Source organism: Ixodes scapularis, unplaced genomic scaffold, assembly GCF_016920785.2.
Source record: "Ixodes scapularis isolate PalLabHiFi unplaced genomic scaffold, ASM1692078v2 PGA_scaffold5__190_contigs__length_132052651, whole genome shotgun sequence".
Taxonomy (NCBI): Eukaryota; Metazoa; Arthropoda; class Arachnida; order Ixodida; family Ixodidae; genus Ixodes; species Ixodes scapularis.
This window is the reverse complement of record NW_024609880.1, coordinates 99801808-99828163: the sequence shown is the minus strand read 5'-3', so window position 1 is coordinate 99828163 and position 26356 is coordinate 99801808. Positions and strand designations below refer to the sequence as shown.

Sequence of the window (26356 nt, the reverse complement as noted above, 5' to 3'; positions counted from 1 at the left end):
AACTTGGTATCATCCTTTTCAAAAAGCCACAATGTTGAACGAACATGCAGTGACAAGTAAGCATGACTGAGTTGGGAACGTCTTGATCTCTCCCAGATAAATATTTGCACTGTCGAGTGTCCGTATTATGCAACTGTATGGTTTGGAGAGCCTCCCAAACTGGACATTGGCTCAGAGGTACAGCCTATAGGAACAGAGGACGAGCCTCACGGAGACATAACTGCAATATTAGCATGCCAGATCGAATCAACACAGCATTACACAGGAGTCCACCTCATCAGAAACGTTTGAGTCACATCATTGTCACCGACTGATGTCACACAGGGACACTAAATACGGTTAAGCGCTCGCATATGCATTCCAAGCCTCACCAAGTAGGCACTCATTTTCTCGCACGGCGTGTCCTTGCAGGAATGCCTCCCTCAGGAAGGACATTCGCCACACAAATGAATCGTGGACAGAGCCAGGGAAGGTGGCATCGATGCTCTGAATGCAGAGGTCAGCATCGCAAACCTGGAAAAGTGTAGAGCGGAAATGTAGAAACCATTTTCTTTGCAATATGCTTTCAAACTATCTGCAGGGACTCCTGCCACAAACCAAAACACTTGTTTGTGTTACTTAAGACTTGACGACATATGCAGCCACCAGCTGGTCGTGAACACCAGTATATTAGTCACTCGTATTAATCGTAACGAATACTGACATGTCTCCATGCTGATTGAGTTGCTGCTACAAATATAGCTCCAAGCCACGAACGTGCTGGGGTCATAGACCCTAGTATATTCAGGACTTGCATTGATCGCAGCAGGTACTGACATGTCTCTGTATCGATTAAGTTACATGCCGATTAGAGAAACTCGTTATATTCACAATCATTGCGTTCAGCGCATAGTAGTTTTTCCTGCACCAGTAGGCAGCCTTGGTAAACCGCGGGTCGTTCTCAGACGGGCCCTTGATGGCGATCTGGGTGCCGTCCACGCATCCTGTGACATGATAAGGTTATTAGATCCAGCTTTAGGCAAATCTACTGTTCACAAAAAGAGAGTTCAATGGCGCGACGGGAGCGGCGCAAAAAGAACTCCTGTCCCGAGCACGTCGCGAGCACTCCGCGAGCAGTCATCCTTCGACGATCGCTCGGGAATGCACGCGTATCTGTTCCTTAAAGCTCTCGGACACGTTGGATGAACAAAATCGCTCATTACGTACCGACAACACCGCTGATTTTGGCGACTCTTCAGTAGCCCTCCTTCGCTCTCGCTTTCTCATCCTCCGTTGTCGGAAAGCGAATCCAGCGATCCGCCAGGCGCTCGACGATCGCGGTCGTGACAGCGTGGAGTGCACGAGACACGGTACTTTGGTGTACCGCCAAGTGCTCGTCACTAGCCACCGCCCCTTGAAACCCGCCGGCCGCGTAGAAACGCAGTGCGCACAGCACCTGCTGCTCCACGGTGATCACTCGAACGGTCGTGCGGTCCGGTTGCAGGTCGGGGCGGAGCTGCTCGCACAGCCACCTCGTCGCTCCCTTCGTCAGTCGGTAGTTCGCTACAAACCTATCCTCCGAAAGCAGAAAGGCGTCGCGGTGCTCCCGAAACACTCGGTCGGCGCGCTGGGAGACCAGCAGCGCACAACAAAGTTCCGCCATCTTTACCGATAAACTTCGCAACTTCGAGCTCCCAAACTCTCGAAGTTTTCTTTACAGAAACAACTTCATCGTGACGACATTCTGACGTCACGGAAAACTTCACTATTTTGACGAGCATGCACCAAACTTTACCGCCAGAACTTTACTCTGACGTCAGGGCTCGTCCCCAGGAGCAGCAGCCAATGGGCGACTGATGAAGTTTTCTTTACAATGAAGTTTGCGCCACCAGCATAGACAGACAGAGCGCTATGATTTCAAGCTTCCACCCTGCTCATTCTAAAACACCATCGAACTTGATCTTCGCAAGGTAATGACCTCACGGAGGGAAACCACACGAGAGCGCAGCCGAAACCTCGCCACTAATAGTGACGAAGAACTTGGTGCTGCTTGCCTTGAAAGACAAGCAGCACCGAAGCAGTACCGGAATGGAATGTCTCTTTACCTATTCCGGCTGGATTGATGGGCCCTGAAGATCGACGTCATTCGTCGGAAATTAAATGCCTCGTTTTTCTTTAGGCACTTGAGATGCTTCATTCGTACATCCGAAAAACATGTTATCACAGAAATTGACCATTCTGCACCGTAATGGAGTCAATCTAAGAGCGATCTGACAGAAACATTAATGTAACGATGCGTCATAAAGTTGCAGGACTGTCATTTTCTAGACGTCCATTGATGCATATGAACAACAATGCATATGAACAACAGCGTCAAAATGACGAGTTTCTCTTTTTTTGAAATTCAATAAAAAAACGTCGCAGTCATTCTTTATATTGTACCGCTCGACCTGTACGCGTAGAATCAGAAGATGTCGAAACATCGCATATATGCCATTTACATACGGATGAAATCAACGGCGCACTTTTGCTTCCAGATCGGCGCGTACATTGTTCGATAGCCAGCCATAATCTAATGGATGGTCTGCTGTCTCATCGATCACACCCATCAGGTCAATGGCTTCCCGTTTTTTTTTTTGTGTGTTTTTTTTTTTTCTAAAGAGGGGTTACAAAACTAAGGGGATTGGAGATGTGCCACAGTGCTGCCACCGCAGCTCGAATGTGACGTCCGCCTGTCTACTGTAAAAAATCGAAGTAAGGCAAACCACTAGCAAATAACTTCAAGCACTATCAATTGGGCATCGTAGAACTCGAACACTTTCAAAATCAAGAAGGTGCACGACACGTGTATAATTGTGGTTACATACTGCGTTACATAACAAGGGGAAGTGCATAGAGCCTGCTCTAAATACGTCGTTGGTGCACCTTTTTAAACCAACACCTAGTGTTATGACGTAGACCTCCACGAAATGGAAATCTAGGACTGGGGAACATCATTCAGATCGCGTAAGTTTGAGGGCTCTCTGCGTGACTATGGGATTCAACAGGCCACAGCGTCACCCTCAGACAAACGGTGTGGTCGAACGTACTACGTGCCCGCACTCTGGGTAATAATCTGGATGCGTTTTTGACCACCTCTTATAAGAACTGAAAGCACTATTTTCGTTTTCTCAAGGAGCATAGTAAAGAAAGTCCTTTTGCGGAGTATTACTCATTGTTCCCTTTATGTGAAGAATTAAGACATATATGTAGGTGCGTTTTAGATCAAAATACTGTTGTCTTGTTTAGATTAAAATGTAGTTATCTTGTCAAGGCGTGCACGTTCCAAACACCAAAAGCGTCACTTCTTCGTTCGACAACCAGATCTTGCAAGAACTCCCTCTTGCTCCATATGAACATTGCAGAAAACGTGCTTTTTTTCTTGACGTGAGAACGAATCTGGGTTAAAATTACTAAAGCGTTCATCTGACATTTTTAATAGTTCCCTGATTCTAAATTTACAACATGGTTCATCTTTCCTTATAGTTGATTTTTATGCGTGACCTGCCGAAGACACAATACACTAGCTGGGCTTTTCCGATGCTGTCAACTGCTCAGAAGCATCAAAATGTGTTTTGCTCGTTTCACTATACCGATTTTTTTTTTTTTTTTTGTCTCGTTTCGGCTGTCTGCCGTCATCGCATTTTTGTGTCATCTTTCTATTTTTTTCTATTTTCAAAGTTTCGTCTACACATTTATTTTTCTCGCTGCTCCCTGGAGAGAAACAGTTTTGTCAACCCCCAAGCTAACCTCACCAATCCTATGATTGCTTCGAAAATCTATCCCGACTTGACTCTGGCCCTTTTTTCCCCTCCGAAAATATTCAAATTCCGGCAATGGTTCTGAAAAACGATTAGTTTCAACCAAGTGTTTTCCATATATTTTTAGGGAAACTTAAGATATATATTTTCTTTCGGGAGCGGATGTTTATCTCCAAGTTAATTTGATATGTTTGTACCTTCTCGCATTGCTTTTCCCCCTTCTATTTCCTTTCCCCAATTCAGTGTAGCTAGATAAGGCAAGCTGTCTAAAGCGACTCCTCCTTCGTTCCTAATAAACCTTATTTTTCTTTCTTCACCACCCTCAGCAAACACGTACTATTTTGATAATATACTACGAGTAATGCAATACAGAATGCTTCGACTTGAGGTTTCTTCGATCTTCAAATATGGCGGCTCTTTCTATGTGCGTGCCTGTGCGCCAGTGTGATGCAAAAAAGGTGGAGAAAGAACAGAATACGGTCTCCAGTCTGCGAATGTTGTCTCTCTTAGATTACCATTTTCGTAAACGTTTTTAGGTGTTTTTCTAACTCTTTCTAAACCATTTTGTAGGCATTTCCTTTAGCGGTGAAAGTGTTAGAAAAAGAAGGTAAGTGTTTTAAAGAAGGTGGAAAAGGGAATCTCTTGTACTGTTTATCTCAACATAAAAACGAGCGAGCTCGGGAAGCCTAGGGAGAGCAGAGCCTTTCGTTCAGGCCTTGCAGCACTGTCCGCTCGGCCTGGGTTTTTGGCTCCTGCCCCGACAACTGCTTCTTCTTATGTCTACCCGGTTACGCTCCATTAGGTGCCGAAGGCTTCGTAGTCTCGTATCTCTCGCGTATTCACGCGTGAGCCCGATGCGCGTGGCAGCTGCACGGAAAGCCTGTCCTGGCTCTTTTCTTCCGAGCAAACGTCTGCAGCATTCCTTGGCCAATGGTGTACACAACAGCTGCACTGTCGTGTTCGCGTTATGTTCCAGAGCTTTGTTCTTTTGATGGTGGAGACGATCCAAAGTAAAAGGCTGCACAGAACCTTCGGTGCGGAGGAAACCGCGGGAAGTGAACAAAATGTGGAAGAACATTTGTGTGTTTAAAACAGTTAAAGATCAAGATGTTCCTTCTTTTCTTGTGTTGTTCTTTAGTTTTGTTTGTATAAATAAACGAAACTCAACAACTTTTAGTAGACTTTAGACGCACCTCAGAATGTGCAGCTTCGAGGATGTCAGAATGTTGCTATAATTATACGCACTACTATGTCTTTCAACGTCGTGTTTTTGTTGTTATGTTGATCCCACTTCACTGGATAGTTCACTGTTTGACATGGCTAAGTAAGGACACTATTATGAGGAACGCGATAAAATGAGGGCTTAATTAGCTTTAGAAGGTATTCAGGAAGGTATCTGGTACCTATTAGGCCATTAGCCACATAATACTGACTGATCTATTGTTTTCCTTATCAGTCCGGCGCTCAAGACCATCAGGCACGCCTGCTTTCAGTACCAAGAAACAAGCTGATATCAGATATTGCTAAGGAGTATTTGTCCACAATGTTCAGGTATCTAAATGCTGTAGAACACATAAAAGAAATGGTAGGGAGACAAGTTAAATTCACGCGTAAGCATATGGGTTATATTATTTATTTTTAATTTATTCCTTAATCGCTTTTGCGGTCTCCCATATAATGTGAGCATCGTGAACAATGATTATCTCGAAGTTCCCTAAAAAAAATCTTAATTGGCTGCCGTAATGTATTTTTTATATAACTTTTTTTTTAGTGCCCCTAAACTACTATATTTTGAAAAGAAACATATTTTTACTCCCTTTTTGTTTTCGGATTGTTTACTCTCAACGTTTAAAGGATTTCGGATCCTTAAAGTTTCTATAGAAGCAAGCCCTGCTGGTATAGAAAATGTATTGTAGTGGTTGTTGGTTAACCACGTGAATACTGTTTTTTTTTATTGTGAGACGTTTTATACGATTATCCAGCTCAATCTGCGAGTATATTTCATAATTATGTGCACAGCCTTTCCTGCACGAGTCCTCCATACCTGTATATAGTCTTACATAGTCTGGGTCTGGCCTGTGTAAAGCAAAGTATGCATCTCCTTCAAAAGAATGAGACAAAAAAAAAAAAAAAACTGGTACAATTGGTTGTATGAATTCCTAAGATTGGGAACAACTTAATAAAAACAAGACCAGTCAACGAACATGTGTTTATTTTAGTTTAATCCGCAGCGCCCAGTATATAAACACAAATATACACCAATATGCGCATATACAAAAAACATCCAAGCACACATAAACGTGACTATCAAGGGAAGACAAATTATAACAGACAATAAAGCATTAATCAAGGCAATAATGCAATTAATGCAAAGGTGCGAGCGAGCTGGACAATAACGATAAGAATAATCCCTGCAGAAGGGGAACAAGGCGTACAGAAAACTAACAACAAAAGTTCAACCACAGCTAAGTGACTGGTGCGCGACCGATAAAATCCGCCTGGTCCTGGTGTTGAACTGGGGACCCCTCCATTTCCAGTGGAGCGCTCTACCAACAGAGCTAAACAGAAGTTAGACGTCAGTAGAGCAAACCGGTTTGATCAGCTGCCACCAGTGCTCCAACAAGGGTGAACGGCTTGGATGTTAAGGTTATAACCTTAAAGGGGTCATGAAACGATTTGCCTACTTCTTCCTTCTTAGCTTTAATCCTCAACTCAAATGCGAATTGTGAAATCACGTGGTCGTGACATTCTTCGACAGCGGTGCGATGACTCTAGCTTCCACCGTGCTTTTTATGCACACCATAGAACTTGTCATTCCCCAGTGACGATAAGTTCCGTCAGGGCACTCATTGGCCACGAACGCGAATGCAAATATTTGCCGACGGATTGATTGCTGACGAGCGCATACGTCCGAGTGACGCAGTTCTCGTGTCCAATCCGTGAGCTGGGCTCGGCTGACGTCAGGTTGGCACCGCTGACGCGCTTTGGGAACCGCGGATGTATCATAGTGAAAAGGCGGAGAGCTTCCGAAGGAAAGAGGGTACAAAGTAGTCCGCTATATTTTTAAATGTTCGTACCGAAAAGCTGGCTTTTGACTCTCTACTCTTTTTCTTTTGGCCAACTAAACGATATGAGATTAGTAAAGTCCCAATTTAAAATCATTTAGCCCAGCCCAAAATTCGTTTCATGGCCCCTTTAATATGCAGGCCGTTCACACTTGTTGGTGGCATCCGATAACACCCGTTTGCTCTACTGACGTCCAACTTCTGTTTGGCTCAGTTAGCGGAGCGCTGTACTGGAAATGAAGGTCCCTAGTTCGATACCAGGACCAGGCGCATTTTGTCGGTCGCGCACCAGTCACCTATCTGTGTGTGGAGATTTGTGTTTGTCCCTTGTCCGCCTTGTTCTCCTTCCCCCGGGATTAATATCGTTATTATTCAAGCTTTTTACCAATGATTCAATGTACAAGTCAATGATACAATCATTCCAGGTAGCCGATATTATTTTACGATCGTCCATGAAAGTGAAAACGAGTAATTCGAAGCATCAGGTCTATGGTGGAATTTTCTCATTTCCAAGGGTGATCAGACGCGACCATCCTGAAATGTGTCCAGTCTAAAGTTCGAAATGCAAATCTGCGGGGGAAAAAAAAGCAGAACCGCGGACTCTCAGGCGTGGACACGATTTGATTGTCTCCCGTGTTATCATTCGCACTAGGTTTTATATCTTCGAAGGCCGAGTCGACCAACTTTCGAATATATTGATCTGTTTGCATGCAGGGACCCTTACCTATGAACAGATTGCGACTTCATAGCTGGACGCTGCGTTTGGTCTGCGATCGAATAAAATGTCGATAAGGGGAGCTTTCGGAAAATCATTAAAATAAGAAACCGTAAAAAAAAAGCTTATTTAGAACTACAAAACATAAACGATCAAAGTTGCCTTATGCTTACCGGGCCGGATACGATCGCAACTGCTGAACGTAATGGTCCTTTATTATATAGAATATGCAAACAAGTCTAAGGCCACGATCGCTCACGTTGACATTAGTCTAGCATTACTTCTAAACAGTTCATGCGCCAGGTTGATTTTGTTTACGCGCAGTACGTAGCAGCTACATATATTTAAAGTCAGAAATAGTCAGCGTTAAAATTGAGTTTATGAATATACTAACCAACTAACAAAGACGATGAAGATTGCCTCTTGCAGGCAATACTATTGATTGCCTTGACATATGTTTACATAGTGATCATCGTAGTTCATAAGAAAACGTGCCGCTAAACAATACATTTACCTAGGGATAAATTTCGTTCTAACTGTAGTAGGTGCACGTTTGAGCAGCAAAGTCGCCCCCTTCCGGTTCTCATTAAAATCATTCCAAAAAGCACGTGGCGTGTGTTTTTACGTGACAAACTTATGGGCCTTACAAAAAGAAAATGTTATACAAGTTTGATCATGCTGGCGAAAACCGGACAGCGCAGACCACGTCACGTGACGTGATCATGTGACTTAATTTTTTCCGCTATATATAGCGGAAATATAGACGTCACGTGATATCACCTCCGCGTTAAGTTTGGCGAGGAAAAAGACGCCAAGACGATGTCACGTGACTTCTATTTTCCCGCTAAACTTAGGCTACGTGATTATGATTTCCCCGCTACATTTAGCTGGCAAAACGACGTGACTGTTCTTCAAAACGCTGCATCGTGATGGTCCTTCGGGACAATTTTTCGTTACGATTTTCTCATAAAATTCAAATGATAAAGTACGTTTTGTGAAAAGGAAAAAAGTTTGGTATATCGAGTCATTCTTGGAGCACAATATAATCGGTGAGATTATACAGCACAGCTAGAAAATTCTTAGAGCACACTATAGTAGAAGAGGAGCTCCCTTTGACACCACTTCGTGCTGTCATGGACGGTGTCTTTAGAAACATCATTTGAGGGAGAGGAGGATATTGGAACGCATGGGGCTCTGATTGCAGGGATAGTGGGTAGGCGCAGAGGCTCACGGTTCAAACCTGCTCACGGTTCAAACCGGTTCGGACCCCGAATGCCTGCGTCCGTCGTTCAAACGCCAGACACTATGCGAGGAGCAAATAATGATCTTGTCCGCTCTGATTGGAGGGAGACCGCGGGAAGAGAAAGAGGCAGCAGGCGCTTACGTCTGCCCAGTAAGCCTTCCGATCAGAGCTCGGGGTTATGATTCATTTATCTCCACTCCCTCAGTAACTCAACGTATAAGATGCCAGGCTGTCTTGGCATTCTGACGGAGAACAATTGCGCAGCCTACAATAAATTCTTATTCCCCATCGGTCCAACATATTTTGTTCTGCAATCGAGCTTAATTATCCCAACCAAAATCATTCCGAATAAGCTACACTAAAAACACTGAAAAAAAAAAAAAAAACACAACCACGGCGTTTCTTTTATTCCCTGAAATTCGAGTAAGGAGTCAAAACAAACGTGCGTTTCTTCAACGTCCAACTATGTTGGTGTATCATCTATCTAAACTATCTAAATAAATGTAAATCTCTATCATTCATCCGCAGTTCACATGTTTCATCCTTTTCTTATCACCTTTCCACTATCCCAGTAGCTACCTGTTCCTCATATAAATACCTAGGCGTTCACCTGACCTCTGATCTGTCATGATCTACTCACATAAATGCTGTCATTGCCGATGCTAACCGTACTCTCGGATTTCTTCGCCGTAACCTCAGACTAGCTACACCTTCAGTAAAACTACTAGCTTATACGACCTTGGTCAGATCTAAACTTGAATTTGCTTCATCCATATGGTCACCATGGCAATCATATCTATCTAACAACCTTGAATCCGTTCAAAACAGAGGTCTTTGTTTTATTTACTCTGACTACTCCCCATACACTAGCATATCAGGATTACGCAAATCAGCTAACCTTGACTTACTTTCTTTACGTCGAAGGGTGTCACGTCTCACTCTTCTTCACAAAATCTTTTACCACAACAACCATCTAAAAGATTCGCTACTATCACCTCCCTACCGTATTTTCCCTCGTTTTGAGCACTCATGTAAACTGCGCTCAATTACTTCGTCATCTGTCTCCTATAAAATGTCGACTTTACCATCTGCTATTGACGATTGGAACTCATTACCTGACCTCATTGTAAACATGACTGACACTAACAAGTTTGCTGCAGCCGTTAACCTCTTTCTTTCTGAAATACAAGTATAGGTTACAGCGTGTTTTTTATTAACTATTTTTGTTGATGTTTTTAGTGTGTTCACTCCCTTGTATAATGCCCCCTGGGGCCCTCAAGGAAAATAAATGATGATGATCCGTGTATCAATCCCGAGAGTTTGCGTGTCGGTCTTACTGTTGCAAGAGTTGGAGGAGCCAAAGACCCGTGTTTAGGGTCTTTCCCGCGTTTAATCAACGCTTTGTTTTTATAATTATTTATTTACTGTTGTTTTTACTCGTTAGTAGTCATTCGACATTCACTGTAGACACTGAGAGCACAAGAAACATGACGAGTTCCCTGCACCCTCCTCTCGCTCCGCAGGCAACGACATTGCGGTAATATTTGATACGAAAGCCGAACAAAGGAATTCAAGCGAGACCGTGAACATTACGAGGCACGCCTTGCATTCAATTGTCGGAACAGTTGCACACGTTCCTCCGAAACCGGAACGAGAGTTCGTTCCTTCTTCTCAATCTGCGAACGATTTCGCTTTACAAGTTCCAGTGGCTCAAAAGAAACGCGTTCTCTTTACATTTTGTTTATTTTTTTTTTAAAGATTGGAAGGTGTCGTAACGTTAACTTTACCTTTTCATATTTTGACGATATATTGTGCCGATTAATTGGTAGATAACATTAATGAGCGACCGAAAACATCCCCATCGGACTGCGTGTCGTGGCGCCTGCATCACATTTGTTCTATAATGTCGATAATAAAAAAAAAAAAAAACCTCAATGCCAGTTTAATTGGGTGAAATTGCAGATATATGCACATAAAGAAAAAAGGAATGTAACGCCATTCCTCCTGCCGTTCTCTCAAAAACGCAGCGCGTTCCCGTTCCAGTTCTACCGATGTAAGAGGGAACGGCCGTGTTCTTCCGTTCCTTTTTAAAGTAGCGCGTTTTAGGAACGTCGTCTCTTGGAACGCCGCTTCGTACAACACTCTTAAAAAAAAGAAAAACCTGGATATGGTTTAAGATGTTAGCTCTTTTTGACTCGTGATTTGTTCTTAGGCCTTCATATCAAATAATGCCGCCACTTCATTCGCTTAAGGGCAGTGTTGGCCGTAACGCGTTACAAGTAGCAGCGTTACCGGTTACGCGTTACTTTTTTTTTTTAAACAGTAACGGGGAACGTTTTTACGTTGCTGATTTCGAGTATCGGGTAACGGAGTTCCGTTCCTCGTTACTTTTTCTTCCCAAGACTTAAAAAAAAACCCGAAAAAAACAACGTTATTTTGTTTTGTGTCTTTAGGCGCCTATCCACGTGAATTTTTGTGTCTTTTGCGTTTGTCTTTACGTTTTTTTTTTTGTGAGCAGTTAGGTGAAACTGAAAAAAAAAAGAGTGATTACGTTTAGTTTCTGCATGGGCACAATCGTTCTATAAATATGGCGGTTATGCCTATGTGTAACGTCAAAACAGTAAAACGTGTTAATTCATAACTAAAAAAGTAACGAAAAATAACGGACGTTACTTTTTATCAGTAACGGTAACGCGTTCCCTTTTTTAAGATACATAAGACGGTAACACGTTACTTATATTTGCGAGTAACCAGTAACGTTTTTCGTTACTGGTTACTAACGCCTATAACGCTGCTTCAGGGTGATTACAAGGCGCCCTGAACGTGCCACGCCCTTCGTGTTTTAAACTCTCAGCGAATATATACACGAAAGAAATAAAACACCGGCAGCCATGTTCACCATTCCTGACTAAATATCCTTGTTGTAACGTTAGTAGCATGTCTAACTCTAGTCGCGAGCTAAGCGAAGAATCCGCGACTAAGGAGCGACTTGGAGCGACTATAGGCCCTGCGTTACTCACAAGCGCGAAGCGAGTGGGTGACTGTCTACTCGGGGGTAACCGGCGGTAGTGACATAAAGATAAGTCACGCACGCGCGTAGCTAGACGCGTCACTGCGTGACTCAGGATGTCATCGCGTGAAAACTAACATTGAAATATAAATTAGCAAAAATAAAATGTTATACCGAGAGGCTATATGCCCCGAACAAAGCTTTTCAAATAAAAAATAATAATACGCACACACACTTACACCAGGGAGAAAAAACGGAAGCCGCATTGCGAGCTACGTACGCAAATATGGCAGAGCCCGTAAATGCGGGCTCCATCGCCATCCGCGGCGTGTTGCTGAGGTCGCTTTAGCGCCCTCTCTGACCTCTGAACCTGTCTATTCCCTCAATACTTGCTGCTCCGATTCTTCATGGATGTGTCGCCCTTATTTCCGAGACCATAAGTGCTTCACTGGCGCCGGGGGTCAGCGCCGGCGCCACTGAAGCCTTGGCTGTGATTATTTCCTGCCACGCGATCATTTTAATCGATGACGTTGTCAGTCAACGGTTAAACAGGAGCTAGTCACGTCTCGTGAATAAGGCTGCGGAGGTTTAATCTTCGCGTACGGTTACTTGGCAACTTTAGAAACGGATGGCGTGGCTTTTTTGTGCTCGTGCTTCTTACCTTGAATACTGCGTTATCGTACAAGGAAGAAGCGCACTTTCAGCGGACGATGTTTTGTACGATGTATTGAGCAGCGTGACCACGACTTTAAGGTCTAAATGACTGCGGATGAAATCAAAACGAGCGGAAGCGAAAGTTCAATCTTTTCTGTGTTCTTTTCCTCGCTAAAATGAAAGGGCGTTTGAGGAGGGAGAAAGCGAGACGACGGGCGACGACGAATACGCTCTCTCGAGAGAGACTAACACACGTCGCCTCAGCGACGAGTACAAAAGGCGACATCTTCGTGTGCTCCGCGCCGTGAAATACTTCCCTACCATTATGGGAGAGTTCTCCCCCATTTTCCGTTTCCACGTTTGCTCCCCGCTAGCTCGCTTCTTTCTATTCACCGTAGCCTTTAGTGAACAAATAATTTTTTTTTTTTTTTTTTTTATGTAGTGTGCGTGGTTTGCGGGCTTGAACGCGAAATGGTACTCGGAGGAGAAACTCGAAAGAATCACGGCACGCGGCGACAACAATAAAATCACTTGAAAGAAAAAAAAAAATCTTATAGAAATGTAAGGGCTCGGGCAAAATATTAAAGAAAACGAGAAATAACAATATCTAGGCGACTACTTCGGTCAAACGAGATAAGATGTCACAGACTTCCTGCCGCCTTTTTGCGGGCACGCGAGGAAAGAAAAAGAAAGAAAGAAGACTAGGAAAAATATGATTTAAACCGAGACAAACAACCCAGCAACAACAATATGCAAGAGGAAAAAAAATCTACGCAGATTGAAGCTTATACGACAAAAGGAAAAAAATATGAAGTGACAGTTTGGGGAGGTTGCGATGACTTTCACTGGGTTCCACGTTGCACTTGAGACATAAAAAAAGAAATCAAACAAAAAATCAGTAAGATTAAAAGAGAAATCTCGAGCGTGAACGGCGAGCGTGCGACGACGGTACGTGTTTATGTGGGCCACACCCCAAATTGCTTCAAAGCCATTGTGCGTATAGTTCCGCCGCGAGAAGGGAGGATTCTTGCCACTCATCTGTTTACGTTCTTTAGGCTGGGAGCATAATCGGGCGATGTTTGTTGTAATTCTCGTGTTTTTCTATTCATTCTTTCCGACGGTATGATGTATGGCATCTCTCGCGCCGTCGCGTTTTGTTAAGGCCGTGGCGTCGTCGCTCAGGTTGCGGTTCTGTGTTGGGGACAACGTTCTTGCAAAGTCGTGCTTCGAGTGTGGACGAAGTAGGGACGCGGCGGTAGAAGCGGAGTGGGTGCGCGTTCTCACGAGTCATAGTCGTGTACGCACATACTTTTTTTTTTTCTTCTTGATACCAACAAAGTGAGAAGCAACCTTGGTGAAGTGATAACCTCTTTGCGATTCTGGCCGCATACATACGAAGTAGGCCAGGCCTAATTCTGTTGGCACGTAGCCAGGGGGAAGGCCCATGGGGCCCGGGCCCCCTCCGAAATCTTTTACTTTGCTGGAACCTCCTCTCCCCCTCCCCCTCATACTGCATTTTGTCATGGGCGAGCCCTCCCCCCCCCCCCCCCCCCCCCCGAACCAAAATCCTGGCTACGTGCCTGTCACTATGCTGGTCTTGTCGCCGGAACTGTCATAAGGCCTGAAAGTGTATTTTGATTTCGTGAAAGTTAAGATTTATAGGAATCTGGGTGTCCTTAAGAATGATACTACAGTTACGGATAGTTTAAAAAATGCAGGGTGTGATGAGTCCCGATGAATCGGACTGCAGCATCAGCCGATGACAAATCCGGAGGGCGAATAACGGAGCAGGAAATGGGATCATAATAGGCCCAGTCCTGCCTCCCTTAAAGAGCCAACGATTATAGCAAAGTGTTTAACAGCTATTCTCTCAAATAAAAACACAAATTGCCAAATAGTACGAAGCAGAGACATGTATACAGAGAGTTTGGTCAATGGGAGGCGCGGGCAGAACCACGCAGAAAGTGGGCTTGACATGCTCTCTTGGCCAACCAGAAGCCAATAAGAATCCCGTAGCGGTGGTAGCGGGAAGCAGTTTTAATTGTTTTAATAAGTGTGTGAGAGTTAAATGTAATAACCCTTCAGGGCTGAAAATAGGGTGCACGTGGTCTTTTGCATGGCGTACGGATTATGTCGATCGTTCCACTAGTCACACTCTTCCACCATGACCTCGGATGACCGTGATTGAAACATCACGTGCACCATATTTTCAGTCACAGAGAGTTACTCCGACGCATTTATTAAGTTTGGTTCTCGCGACCGCCGCCAGGGTATTCTTTCCGGCTTCTGGTTGGCCACATTCGAATTTGTGAAGTGGCCCTTGAACACGCCCAGCCGCTTTTGGCTAATGGCGCCTCCTCATCTGTCTTCTATACTTCCCAATGAATGGCCAATTGCTCTACATATATACGGGTCGGGAACAAAGTAAGTAGGCATTCTTTTTGTTGCGTCCACTGAGAAAACTGCGCGAAGAAAAAAAATAATTATGACTGGCACATTAATCGTCGGTGATTTTCAACACATAAAAATTGTATGGCAAATTGTTGGCCAATTCTGTTGCACAAGCAAAACGATCTAGCATCACGTGACATAAGGTCACCCGATGTCGATTTCCCCGCTAAACTTAGCGGGGAAACTGAATTGGTGTGTTGTTCACGTGACCTTAATTTTTCCGCTAGATGTAGACGAGAAACTAAATTGTCGTACAAGTCACGTGACATCAATTCACATGACATCAATTTCCTTGCTAAATGTAACGGGGAAACTAAATTGGTCTCTAGGTCACTGTACGTTAACTTTCCCTCTAAATTTAGCTGGGAAATTGACGTCACGTGACCTGATGGATGCCACTTGAACTATACACCAATTCAACTTTCTCGCTAAATTTAGCGGAGGAATTAAAATGGCGTGTAGGTCTGTAACGTTTCATGATGCCACACTGCGGGCGTTACATTATGGGACCTCGCAAACCTAAGCACCAATTCAACTTACCCGCTATATTTAGCGGAGAAATTAAAATGGTGTGTAGGTCTGTAACGTCTCATAATGTAACATTGCGCGCGTTGCATTATGGGAGGTCACAGGCCACGGCTTCACAAAATGCGGCTTCACAAAATCTGGAACAACTATCCAAAAAACGTTTTACGTTTTTTTTTTTTTTTTGGTAGTTTGATAGTACACAGTTTCTGGTTAGTTTGATAGTACACAGTTTTTGGGTAGTTTGATAGTTGGGTAGTTCGATAGGTACACATATTTGGCAATGCGTTTCTGCGGCGCACGCAAAACAAATACACGTGTTACAAATATTCGCAATTAAAAAGAAAAAAAAGTGAAGTTTGGCTTAGTATGGTTCATGCCTCAAACCTCGTGATTTGTCGTCCGGCGTTTTAATGGCCGCAATCACGTTGGCTGTTGACCAAAATGATAAGATACTGGAGAAACGGCACTCCGCGCGTTTGTTTAGCTGTAATTGACTATATTCGCGGCGAGAAGTTTATGTATCGCCGCCTGGTGGAATTTTTTCACATCCCAGAGTGAGGATACTTCAACTTTCTAAGCTGGTGCGAGCACGTGCGGTGCCAAGCTTCTATGAACCGTGAAAATGAAAACATAACCGTGTGGGTAGCACGTGCACTACTCAAAGCGAGGAAAACAGAAGCGCCCCTAGCGAGCTTATCACTACGAATAATCGTTTGTAATGGAGACAACTCTGGCTCTCGGATCAGTTTTCGGGTCCCGGCTGAGCCTGCTGTGCCAATGCTCCCTGGCGCGTGCAAATAGTAAACTTTTTTTTTCCGTTTTTTTTTTTTTAGCTTTTAAGTTTGTGTGCAGTTCCCGGGGGGTTTGAACGTCTTTATAAAATAAAAACCGGAATAAAAAAAAAAAAGAAAAACCCACTGGAGATATTGAAACGAAGGAAGCGTAGTTAGTAGAGTTTGGGGATCCAGCTGGCGAACCATGGCCTTAAGACGCGCAAAACGAAGGGTTCGGTGGAAGCCTGGCGGTGTATATCTTTAAACATAAAAAAAAATCGGCCTGTAATATTATTATGTATAACTAGAAAGCGAACACTGACAGACTCAAGGCTATGGATACTTTGCAGTTTTGTTTTTAGTTGGTGGTTTTGAAGGTAATACTTTACTTACTTTCAACATACCCTTAACTGTGGGCTGAACTTTGAATGACTTGGTTTTCAGTAAAAAAACAAGGCACACGAAGGTAACCTCACTAAAAGCTTCCTTTTACGTTACACGCACATTTTCAACGTGGTATATGTATGTTTTCATGTCGACATTTTGAATGACTCAACTACAACTGAAGCTGCAAAATGTCTGCCAATATTATGCTAAAGTTTGATAAGAGTGAGGCCGCTTTAGCTCTAGGATACATTTTTTACATGTGTAGCAGGATAGCAAGTTTCTACATTATATCCAGGATTCAGGAGGCCACAAAATATAAAACAATATTTTAAGCGTGGTATTATAAACACGCCACAAAGCTATATTCTAAACATGTTTGGTTTTGTACCGAAAAACGTACGCTGGAATTTGACTTCTAAAAATCCACCGTGTAGCGTGGTCGAGCCAACTGCCATTTTTTTGTAGCCGACAATTTACAGTTCTTAAAATATTCATTTCTAAAGAAACGGTTATAGACACACCGAGGCAAGTATCAAAAGTTACATATTCTATCTGATGACTGCAGCGTGTAGTAAATTATGAATAAAATAATCATTATTCATTTTCCGACTAACTTTGTAAATGCATCTAAAACAAAGTGATCAGAACCAGAAACGAACCCTGTTTCAAAGACCAACCGCTTTCCAAAAAAATGTGATGAATAAGCCGTCTAGATGACGAAACAGCCGAGGTATACGGAAGGTTGAAGGGAGGCTAAAAAGGTTCTTGAAAAAGAAAAAAAAAGTTAAAGGTGAATCTTTAGAGTATTTTTATCCCGTTAATTTGAATACGTTTGTTTTCCCCGAAGATGTAACTAAACGCGAGCAAAAACGAAAAACCTTTGACCAGTCGTTACGTCATACTGTGGGAACTTTCGGCCTCCAAGGGCGTGTCGCTCGCGTGGGCAGCGCGTGCAATTACAAGCTTGCCAGGTACACTCCCCCGCGCTGACACCAGTCGTGACGTCTGTTTTTTTTTTTTTTTTTAACCTTTTTTGAAGATAGCAGTGCGCGTGCATAACTTTGATAGGCGCTGAAGACGCCCGAGAGTGGAGATTTCGGAAACTTTGGATTTGACGACACGCTCCGAGAAAGAGGGGCTTCCAAGGTATTTTGAAAATGATTTTCTGCAACTCCAAACACCAAATTAAAAAAAAAAAAAGAATCTCGATATTTTTAATTCTGGAGGCCAAAATGAAGACCATTTAAGTGTTTAACGCACGCACACTCATACACGGTCGAGAAATCGCACATTACGCGGATACACAAGCGTAGAAAACATGCTTCCGCGCACGCTCGGACGCCACAAAGCTATAGATACAAAGAAATCAGAATGTTCACGTACTAGTCGTTAGCGGAAGAAAATCGTAGCGTCTATATTTCCGGAAAGCGCACGCAAGAGACGACCGCCGCAATCTTGGGCAAACGCAAAACGAATGACGAGGCAAAAAGAACACACAAAAAAAAACACGTTGAGACGCGATAAAAAAAGGAGAAAAAAACCTGGGCAGTCACACCCAACGTGGCGTTTTACGTGGTGAACGTCATGACCGGTGTCATGTAGCGCATACGGCTTGCGTACGTGTAAATATATGTACAGCTTCGTGATTCGCCGAGGTCTTTCCGTAAATTACAGCGATCGACTCTCCAATTAGGTTTGCGGGAAAGGGGACGCGATTTAATTTTTAGAGCTTACATGAGCACACAAGGAACACTCCCACACGCACACTCGCAAGCACTCGCATTGCACGCACGCGAGCCGACACACACACGCACGCAAAATAATCACCATACGTTAGACACAATTAACGTCCTCCAATTTAGAGACCCGGAATGGAGGCCGTCAGTAACCCGCCGTCGCACCGTAACACGGACACACATACACACGTTTATACGCGCACATTTACACGCGTATATAGTATGCATATATCTATGTATACAAAGTTCTAGGGCTCGCAATTCCACATCAGCCCCGGAAAGAAGGTAGGCCTCGGCAATGTCCAAGAGCCGCTTCCTTGAGAGCCGACAAGGACAGCTACACTCCGGTCCGCTTGCCATGGACGGCAGCTGGACGCTACGTACCATCTCAGCCAGTCTAATGCCGTATGGACGTCGCGTGACCTTGGGAAGGGGCGCAGCAACTCACGCGGCGCGCGGTCACGTGGTGCGATCACAACGCCGGATTGGCTGCGATGGCAGGTGGCATCCGTCGCGGGTCGTCGTTAGCAGAGGCGGAGTGTAAGCGCTGTCAGCATGACGTCGCGCGTTTGTCCCCGGGAAGATTGCGAGAGTTTCACAATGGAAGGACAGGAGAGGTGGGAAGAGGGAGTGGGCTCAAAATGGGGAATGGGGGAAGGGAGCCAACGGAAGTGGCATGCGGGGCTCTGCGTAAACGCGCTCGGCCGGTTTAATTAGAACCGTGGAAATGGGCCGTTCGGGAAGATGCGTTAAACGACGTCGTCATTGTCTATTCACTTGGCCTCTTTCTCTCCCTCTCTCTCTATCGTTCTCATCCTTCAAGAGGCTCCCCCCCCCCCCCCCCCCCCCCGGGCCTCCTTTTTTGTTTTTTTAAAGAGTTTCCTAGTGGAACGGTCTTTCGCATGCTAAGAGGTTTTCCTCCGACGTACGCGCCTGTGGGCTTCATTCGACTTCGGGGAAAACGTGCTGGAAGATTTGAGTTTCGCTTGTCTCTCCTTCCAACATTGCTCCGTCTTTCTGTTTCTTTTTTTCTTTCTATATAGGGTGTGCGCGTAAGTTAGGGTTTATAAATCGGGGTACTGTTGCGGGGAATCGCAGAGACCGACTTTGTATCCTCTCATTCTTTTCTCATAACATTTTAACGTCTTGCGTGCTATTGTTATTTCTGGACAAAGAAATATTTTAATACGCCCTACGAGGTTCCCCCTTAACAAAAAACAAACAAACAGCAATTATCTATGAGTTTCTAATGTACTCTATAAGAATACATTAGAAGCTCAATTGAAACTCATCGATAATTCCTGTGAGGGCCTGTCATCGTGTTCACGTTTCTAGTGTCGTGATTGGTTCTTCGGTGTTCATATCGTAAGCGATACAGAAATGTGATTGACTTCGGAAAAATAATGAGATGTTTGAGACTCAAAACTCCCGGCTTATTTTTTTTTTTTAAAGATTAACAAATAAGAAGAGCGGATTTTAGCATATTTTCGTCCTAAGAATCCACATGCCGCGAGCATTGGACACGAACAGACCGAATAGACGGGAGAAAAAACGAAGAACCAACTACTGGGTGTGACGTCATACCCGAAAGTTTCAGCTGTGTCGCGCGTGCCGCTTGTGAGGGAACACGCGCAGCGCAGGAATGTTGAGATCGCGGTATAGACCTACTCAACTCACTGACATCAGGCCACTGCGGTGGCGCTGCTGTCGGTAATGCGCATCCGCAGACGCTTCACTCCTTCCAAATTTGGTTTCTGCGCACGCGGAGTGCCTCCGCCCGGTGTGGACAAAGAGGGGCTTGCTTGTAAACACTGTGTCGGTGTATAACACGTCCCGATTCCCTCCTCGCACAGAACGCAACGGAGGGGCTTCCCCGCTACATTGAAAGCGCTGCTGTGGCTATACTTGGCGTCTCAATCTGAAATGCAATTTTGATATTCGTAATCCTGGACGCCAAATAAAGACGATTGAAGGGTGTTTTTTTTTGTTTTTTTTCTCAAATACAAAACCGCATTGGTGTCTCTCGGTAACTATAATTGCCGAGATTGTTTTTAAACGGGGAAGACCTCGACGAATACTTCTTAGGGCTCGTACACGCAGGCTTGCTGAGTTAGCTTTCACACCGTACTTCGTTTGGTTTTCTTGTTTCCTTCAAGTTTTTCTTTTCCCACTTATTCGACGTTTTTATATTGAAACACTGCACGTATTTTTTGGAGACCTCAAATGCACTATGCAGGCACACTCTGCGGCTCCGTGTTTTTTTGATGCGCCGAGAAAGTGAGAAAAAGAGGAGGAGACGAGAGGGGATGGTCAGTATCTGCTTGCACGAATGTTAGTTAATCCTGCAATAAGAAGCAACGAGAGAAATAAAATAAAATGCTTACGAATATTTTTCGCACATACAGCACGACCAGATACTGTTCCCAAACTCGCGAAAGATAACGTCTCACTGAAACCTACATTGACAAAAACAAAAACAAAAATATACAACGACGATGTCAAGGAAGTAAACACGATTGGTATTCGCTCTCAGACTCCACTTCACGCCGACACCGTTCGCCCAAATTGTCACATATCTTGTCGGCTCCTTTGTGCGTATCTCTGTGGCGTGCGTGCGTGCGTGCGTGCGTGCGTGCGAGTGTGTGTGTCCGTCTTTTTGTAATTGCGCGTGAGGGCACGTTTGCGTGCGTGCGTGCGTGAAAGAGAGAGAGGGAGTGGTAATTTTTTTTTATGACTTGGGGCAACCATTTTCGCTGAAAGCATAATTCATCCAGAACTTAGCTAATTGTGTTCCCGCTTCTTGTATCTCTATTGGTTCCTCCGCATCCTTATCGCCTTATGCCAGACTCTGATTGGTCCCGGAGCGATAATAAGATGCTCGACACTTGTCACAGCCTGCGTTTCCCAAACTGAAGAAAGAAACCAAACAAGAAGCGTCTCTGAAGAAAAAGAAAAATGCGAAGGCGAGTAGAACGTGACGAATCGGAGGCACCTAAAGCTGTATCAAATTCTCACTTGGCTGTGGTCTCCCGCCACGACAGCACGAAGGTAGAATTGAGAGTTCGAAAGAAATAGGGATAGAGAAAGCGACACACACACATATAAAACAAACAAAAAAAAAGAAGAAAAGGCGACGAGTCGGCGTGGCAATCGGGAAGGGCTCAGTGGAGGTGGGGGGGAGAAGAGCACCGATTTCGGGATCGGCTGTTTGCACTCCCCATTCGCTTGCCAGGCAACAGCACCGGAGCAAATATTGACGCGAGAGGAGGGGCAAAGAAAAGAGGGAAAGGGGGAAAGCGAGCCCGAAATTCCGCTCCTACTACTACAACAGGCGCGGGCGAAGACCCCGAGAATGATTTTCGGGGTGCCCCGGGGTTTGTGTCCTGGTGTCGTGATTTTTTGGGGGGGAGGGGAGGGAAAGGGGGGGGGGGGGGGGGGGGGGGGGCTTGCCGTGGTATTTCGTTTACCTCCTTGATCGTATACTAGGTTGTCGCGCTTGTTCCTTACGATTTCGCGTGCTCTTTGGACTCTAGATTCTCTTTCGCCTGAAAAAAGAACATTTCGAAACTATATTTTTCTTTATTTAATCTTTTGCGCGTTTTGTTGTCGCTCTGGCGACGGTTGCTGTTGCTTCCCTGGATATATAATTGACAAGTTTGATTGAAACTCAGACTGGCAATAGATAAAAAAACGTTCAGCATCTGACTTCTGTTAACTATTCGAGAGGGTAAAAAAAAGTGTGGAAAATAAATAAAAAAAGCGCCGGAAAACTGAACGTCTCAAATTCGGCTGCTTCGTTTGCTTCACCCGGTCCTTACACTAAATGTACAGTCTCCGACATTTTGAAAGACTCGCGGCAGGGCGGGTCCAAAGACTTTAATTAACAATCCACTGCCAATGAGATTTCACCATTGGGCAATAAAAACGCCGATGAACGAATCAGAAAGCGTGAAGGTAATTAGCCTCTCCCCACGTTTCTTAAGCTGTCAGTTACTTTGTTGTTCATGTGTCAACCAGATGCGTGGCAGAAAACTCGCTGCTCACAGCTCGATTAATTCCCACCAGCTCCCCTGTGCGCACATTTTCTTTTCATTAGTCTCACTTGGATTCACGCATTAGGTGCAGAATTGAAGGCCCTTTCTAAGAACCTGCTCCCCCCCCCCCCCCCCCCCCAAAAAAAAAAAATAATAATCGTGTTTAATCTAACGCGCGGTTATGTTAATTTGGCCTCCCCGAGATTTACGCGTCTTGAGTAGCCCCCTCATTAATAGCCACACTTTCTAGAGAAATAAAACAACACAAAAGATGCCGATTGGGGAAAACGTTTGCTCCGTGTTCAGTCCAATTTCGCGTTCTCCCTTTCTCGTCGGAAAGGTATGAGCACGGTATGCAAATTTTTCGATCTCGTCTCTAACCACGGAAGACATCTCAAACTCAAAGGTAAAGAAAGTGGTGCCTACGTTTGTAATTTCCAAAAAAAAAAAAAAAAAAGATCAAGATTTTTTTTTTTTATTTTTGTTTTTGCTTTGACTGTCAATATACAGATTTCGGAGTATTTAATTGACCATTTTTCCAACGCCTACCCTACACGAAGTGATGTCTGCGTTTCGACTTTTAAATGAATGTTCGTTTTATAATTAACAAGAGTGGACAACCTCTTACCAGTCCTTTTTCCTTTTAATTTTGTTTTTCTTACATCAGCAAGAAACACAGGAAAAGATTCTGGTTGGCGCATTTCGTTTTGCCTTAGGATGAACCGCAGCGAAGGCTGCTAACCATCGAAGCCAATTCAATGCCGTGCCAGTATCACGTGACTTCCCGGAAGGGCGCAGCGACTGGCGTGGCGCGTCGTCACGCGATTTGTTCGGAGCGCTGGACTCGCCGAGATTACTCGTAGCATCAGCTGTAGTCCATCATATGGCGAAACGGAGAACAGTGAGCTTGGTCGACGACAAGGTGTAATATTGGAGACGCTGAAATATTTCCCGGTATCTCCCTGAACGGGACGCCTCAATGGCGTGTTAGGTCACAAACGAAGTTGCGTAACGTGCTAACTTTGGCGAAACTGCATTGTCGCGTAGCGTGTACAGAAATGTGTAACCATGCCGCTTCATCGTGGTGTTCACAAAACACTGCTTTACATTTTGCCCATATTTATGCCGCTTTCTAGGCTGCATCCAGAATTATCTTTCGAGGGTATGGATTAAACGCAGACCTTATTGTAGTGTCGCGATGAGCTCTATTACAAGTGAGCAAAGGTGTTCGTGTACTTGAATGCTAGCAGAATACGACACATGCTATAAGTCAAAACTATACTAAATAACGCGGAAATATCTAAGCACAAAAGGCGTTCCCGTAGTTTTTCTTTTATTATTGCTTATTGTAGTGCTGAAATACTACTGCCGGCTTTGCCCGTGTTTAGAAAACAAAAACCCCCAAAACACACATTTTTGATTAATTAGAATGTTTGCAACAGCTACTGCAGTCACTGAGAGTTTGAGAAAGGTAGGTGGGAGCTTGGATAACTCTTCCGTGCCTCGTAATACTCGAGCGCGCGCGCGCACGAGTCCAAAGCACAGTGAAAGGCACGGAGCACGTGTTGGAGGTGGGGCGTTTGAAAAACACGCCCTGTCGTTTTAATTCTTTTGGTTACTATAGTCTCTATAGTCACAGTTATTCGATTGCAACAAAGGTGGAAAAAAAATTCCCCAATTATTTACAGCGTGTAGTTAATTTCGTACTTGAGTGGGGGATGAGGGAGTGGGCGCTTGAAGCGCGATCCAAACCAGCGCTTCTTTTTGCGCCTGTAGGTCGTGCGGCTGCGGATGTGACGTATTTTCGTGACGTCGCGCCGCTTCTTCGCTCCTTCCGGGCGCGCACAAGAAAGTTGGATAATTTCAACTTCTTTCTCAACGCGCACAAAAACGCGCGGTGACGTATAGGGCGCTTCTGTGTCCCGGCCAATCGGTGGAAGGCAAGCTAGTTCCGTTTGGATTCATGGTTTTGCGCACAAAAGACGGACACAAGAGAGACGGACACAAACAAGAGCGCTCTTGTGTCCGTCTTTTGTGCGCAAAACCATGAATGCAAACGTTCACCAACTCGCCCAACAACAAACTATTTTTAAGCTAGTTCCGGCTCCGCGTTTCTTCGCCGCCTTCTCAGAGCAAGTGACAAAAGCGGCCGGTGCGCATCCACAATTGGCCCTCTCCTCCCCCCACTTTTATTCTCTTCCAACATAACAACGCGATCTCTCTCTCTCTCTCTTGCCGCCTTCTGGCTGCGACAGACTGGCCTAACCGGCCAGTCTGTTGCGCGCGTGCGCGCTCGCCCGAAGCTGGCCCGTCCAAACCAAAGCGCACGGTTCTGACTCAGAAAGCGCGCCCGGAAACAGCAAAAACGTCACGAAGTGCGTCACATCCGCAGCCGCACGACCTACAGGCGCAAAAAGAAGCGTTGGTTTGGATCGCGTTTAAGGGAGCACTCCATTACCCGGTCCGCTACCTTAGAGGTCAGATATCCTGTGGGCCACCTGAGAGGGTAGTTCTATGACCTTAAGAGGCGCAGAACGCGGCTAGAGTGCCGAGCATCTTACTACCGCTCCGTAGCCAATGAGATTCGGGCATCAGCCGACGAAAACGACAAAGAATCAATCAAAAAAAGTGAAAGCCGTTTACAAATCCCTGTAACGCCGAATTGGAGCGCAGCTCTTGAGGAGGAGGAGTGAAGGGTACTGAGGGGAGGGTAGACCCCTCCCCCTTCTCCTCCTCCTCCCCTCATTCTTTAATATGCTCCGGGGGGGGGGGTGTCAGGTGACTTCGGGGAGGGGGTCACGTGACCTCGGGGAGGCGTGACCTGGGGGTGACCTCAAGGCCACGTGACCCCCACGTGACCTTGGGGTCACGTGACCTGGAGGGGTCACGTGACCTCGGGGGTCACGTGACCTCAGAGGGGTCACGTGACCTGGGGGTCACGTGGGGTCACGTGACCTCGAGATGACCTTGGAAGGGGTCACGTGACCTTGGGGGTCACGTGACCTCGGGGGTCACGTGACCTTGGGGAGGCGACCACGTGACCTCAGAGGGGTCACGTGACTTGGGGGTCACGTGACCTTCAAAGGGTCACGTGGGGTCATCTTGGGGTCACGTGACCTTGAGATGACCTTGGAAGGGGTCACGTGACCTCGAGGGGTCACGTGACCTTCATGGGGTCACGTGACCTTGAGATTACCTTGGGAGGGGTCACGTGACCTTGGGGGTCACGTGACCTTGGGATGACCTTGGTTACGCCGACGCCGACGGCGACGCCGCTCAAGCCGGGAACGGGCCCCTAAGAGCTGCGCTCTAAAAGCAACGAGCGTAATCAAACATTGGCCGCACACTGCGTTTTTTGAGCTGTCATTGACTACTGCGGAACGGCATGGTTATGCGGAGCGCACACGTTTCTCTGCTTCTTGCACATGGGTGGCGGTGATGTCAGAAAGCCAAGCTCTTATTGGCTAATTAAAAAAAAATAATGGGTAGAGCTCGAGGCATCTAGCACTGAAGTCTACCCACTATCCATTCAATCAGAGTCATTCAAAACTCGGCGTCGTTTTGACTTCACTGCAACTCCTACGCAGGAAGCCGACAAAGTTGCTCTCCTCATAGCCATTTCAGGATTTAGGCGACCAAAACGTTTGCCCACTTGTCGCATCAGCGGAATAAGAAGCTTCATCTATCCGCCAGTCACGCAAGTTCGTGTCAGGAGTGTCGCGTGACCAACTCTGGTTTGCGGGGAGCCCGGGGTGGTGGCAAGGAAACTTGCTCAGACTTTGATTACCGTCTCTCACCTGCCTTCCGTTCCGCGTTTATTTTCGGTATAATATTTTGGGGCATAATGGCAGGTGTTTACATTTTGCCTTATATCTCGCTGCATTCAGTTAATTTATTTCTCGCTGTTATGTATTTTCTTGGAGTTGTGTGCGTTCGGTTTTTCCTTAGTGTGGTTGTCGGGCACAGGCTGTTGGGTAAACT

At 45.3% G+C, this 26356-nt stretch overlaps 1 protein-coding gene across 1 annotated transcript in view; it reads left to right on the top strand.

The window, feature by feature from the left end:
• Positions 1 to 4186: 4186 nt before the first annotated feature.
• The window catches only part of LOC115311063, a 153201-nt gene continuing 131031 nt past the window's right edge, over positions 4187 to 26356 (top strand). The window contains exons 1-2 of the mRNA XM_040213007.3: positions 4187 to 4237; positions 4350 to 4386. Coding sequence (XP_040068941.1) covers positions 4187 to 4237; positions 4350 to 4386 — 88 coding nt within the window. The remainder of the gene's footprint in view (positions 4238 to 4349; positions 4387 to 26356) is intronic.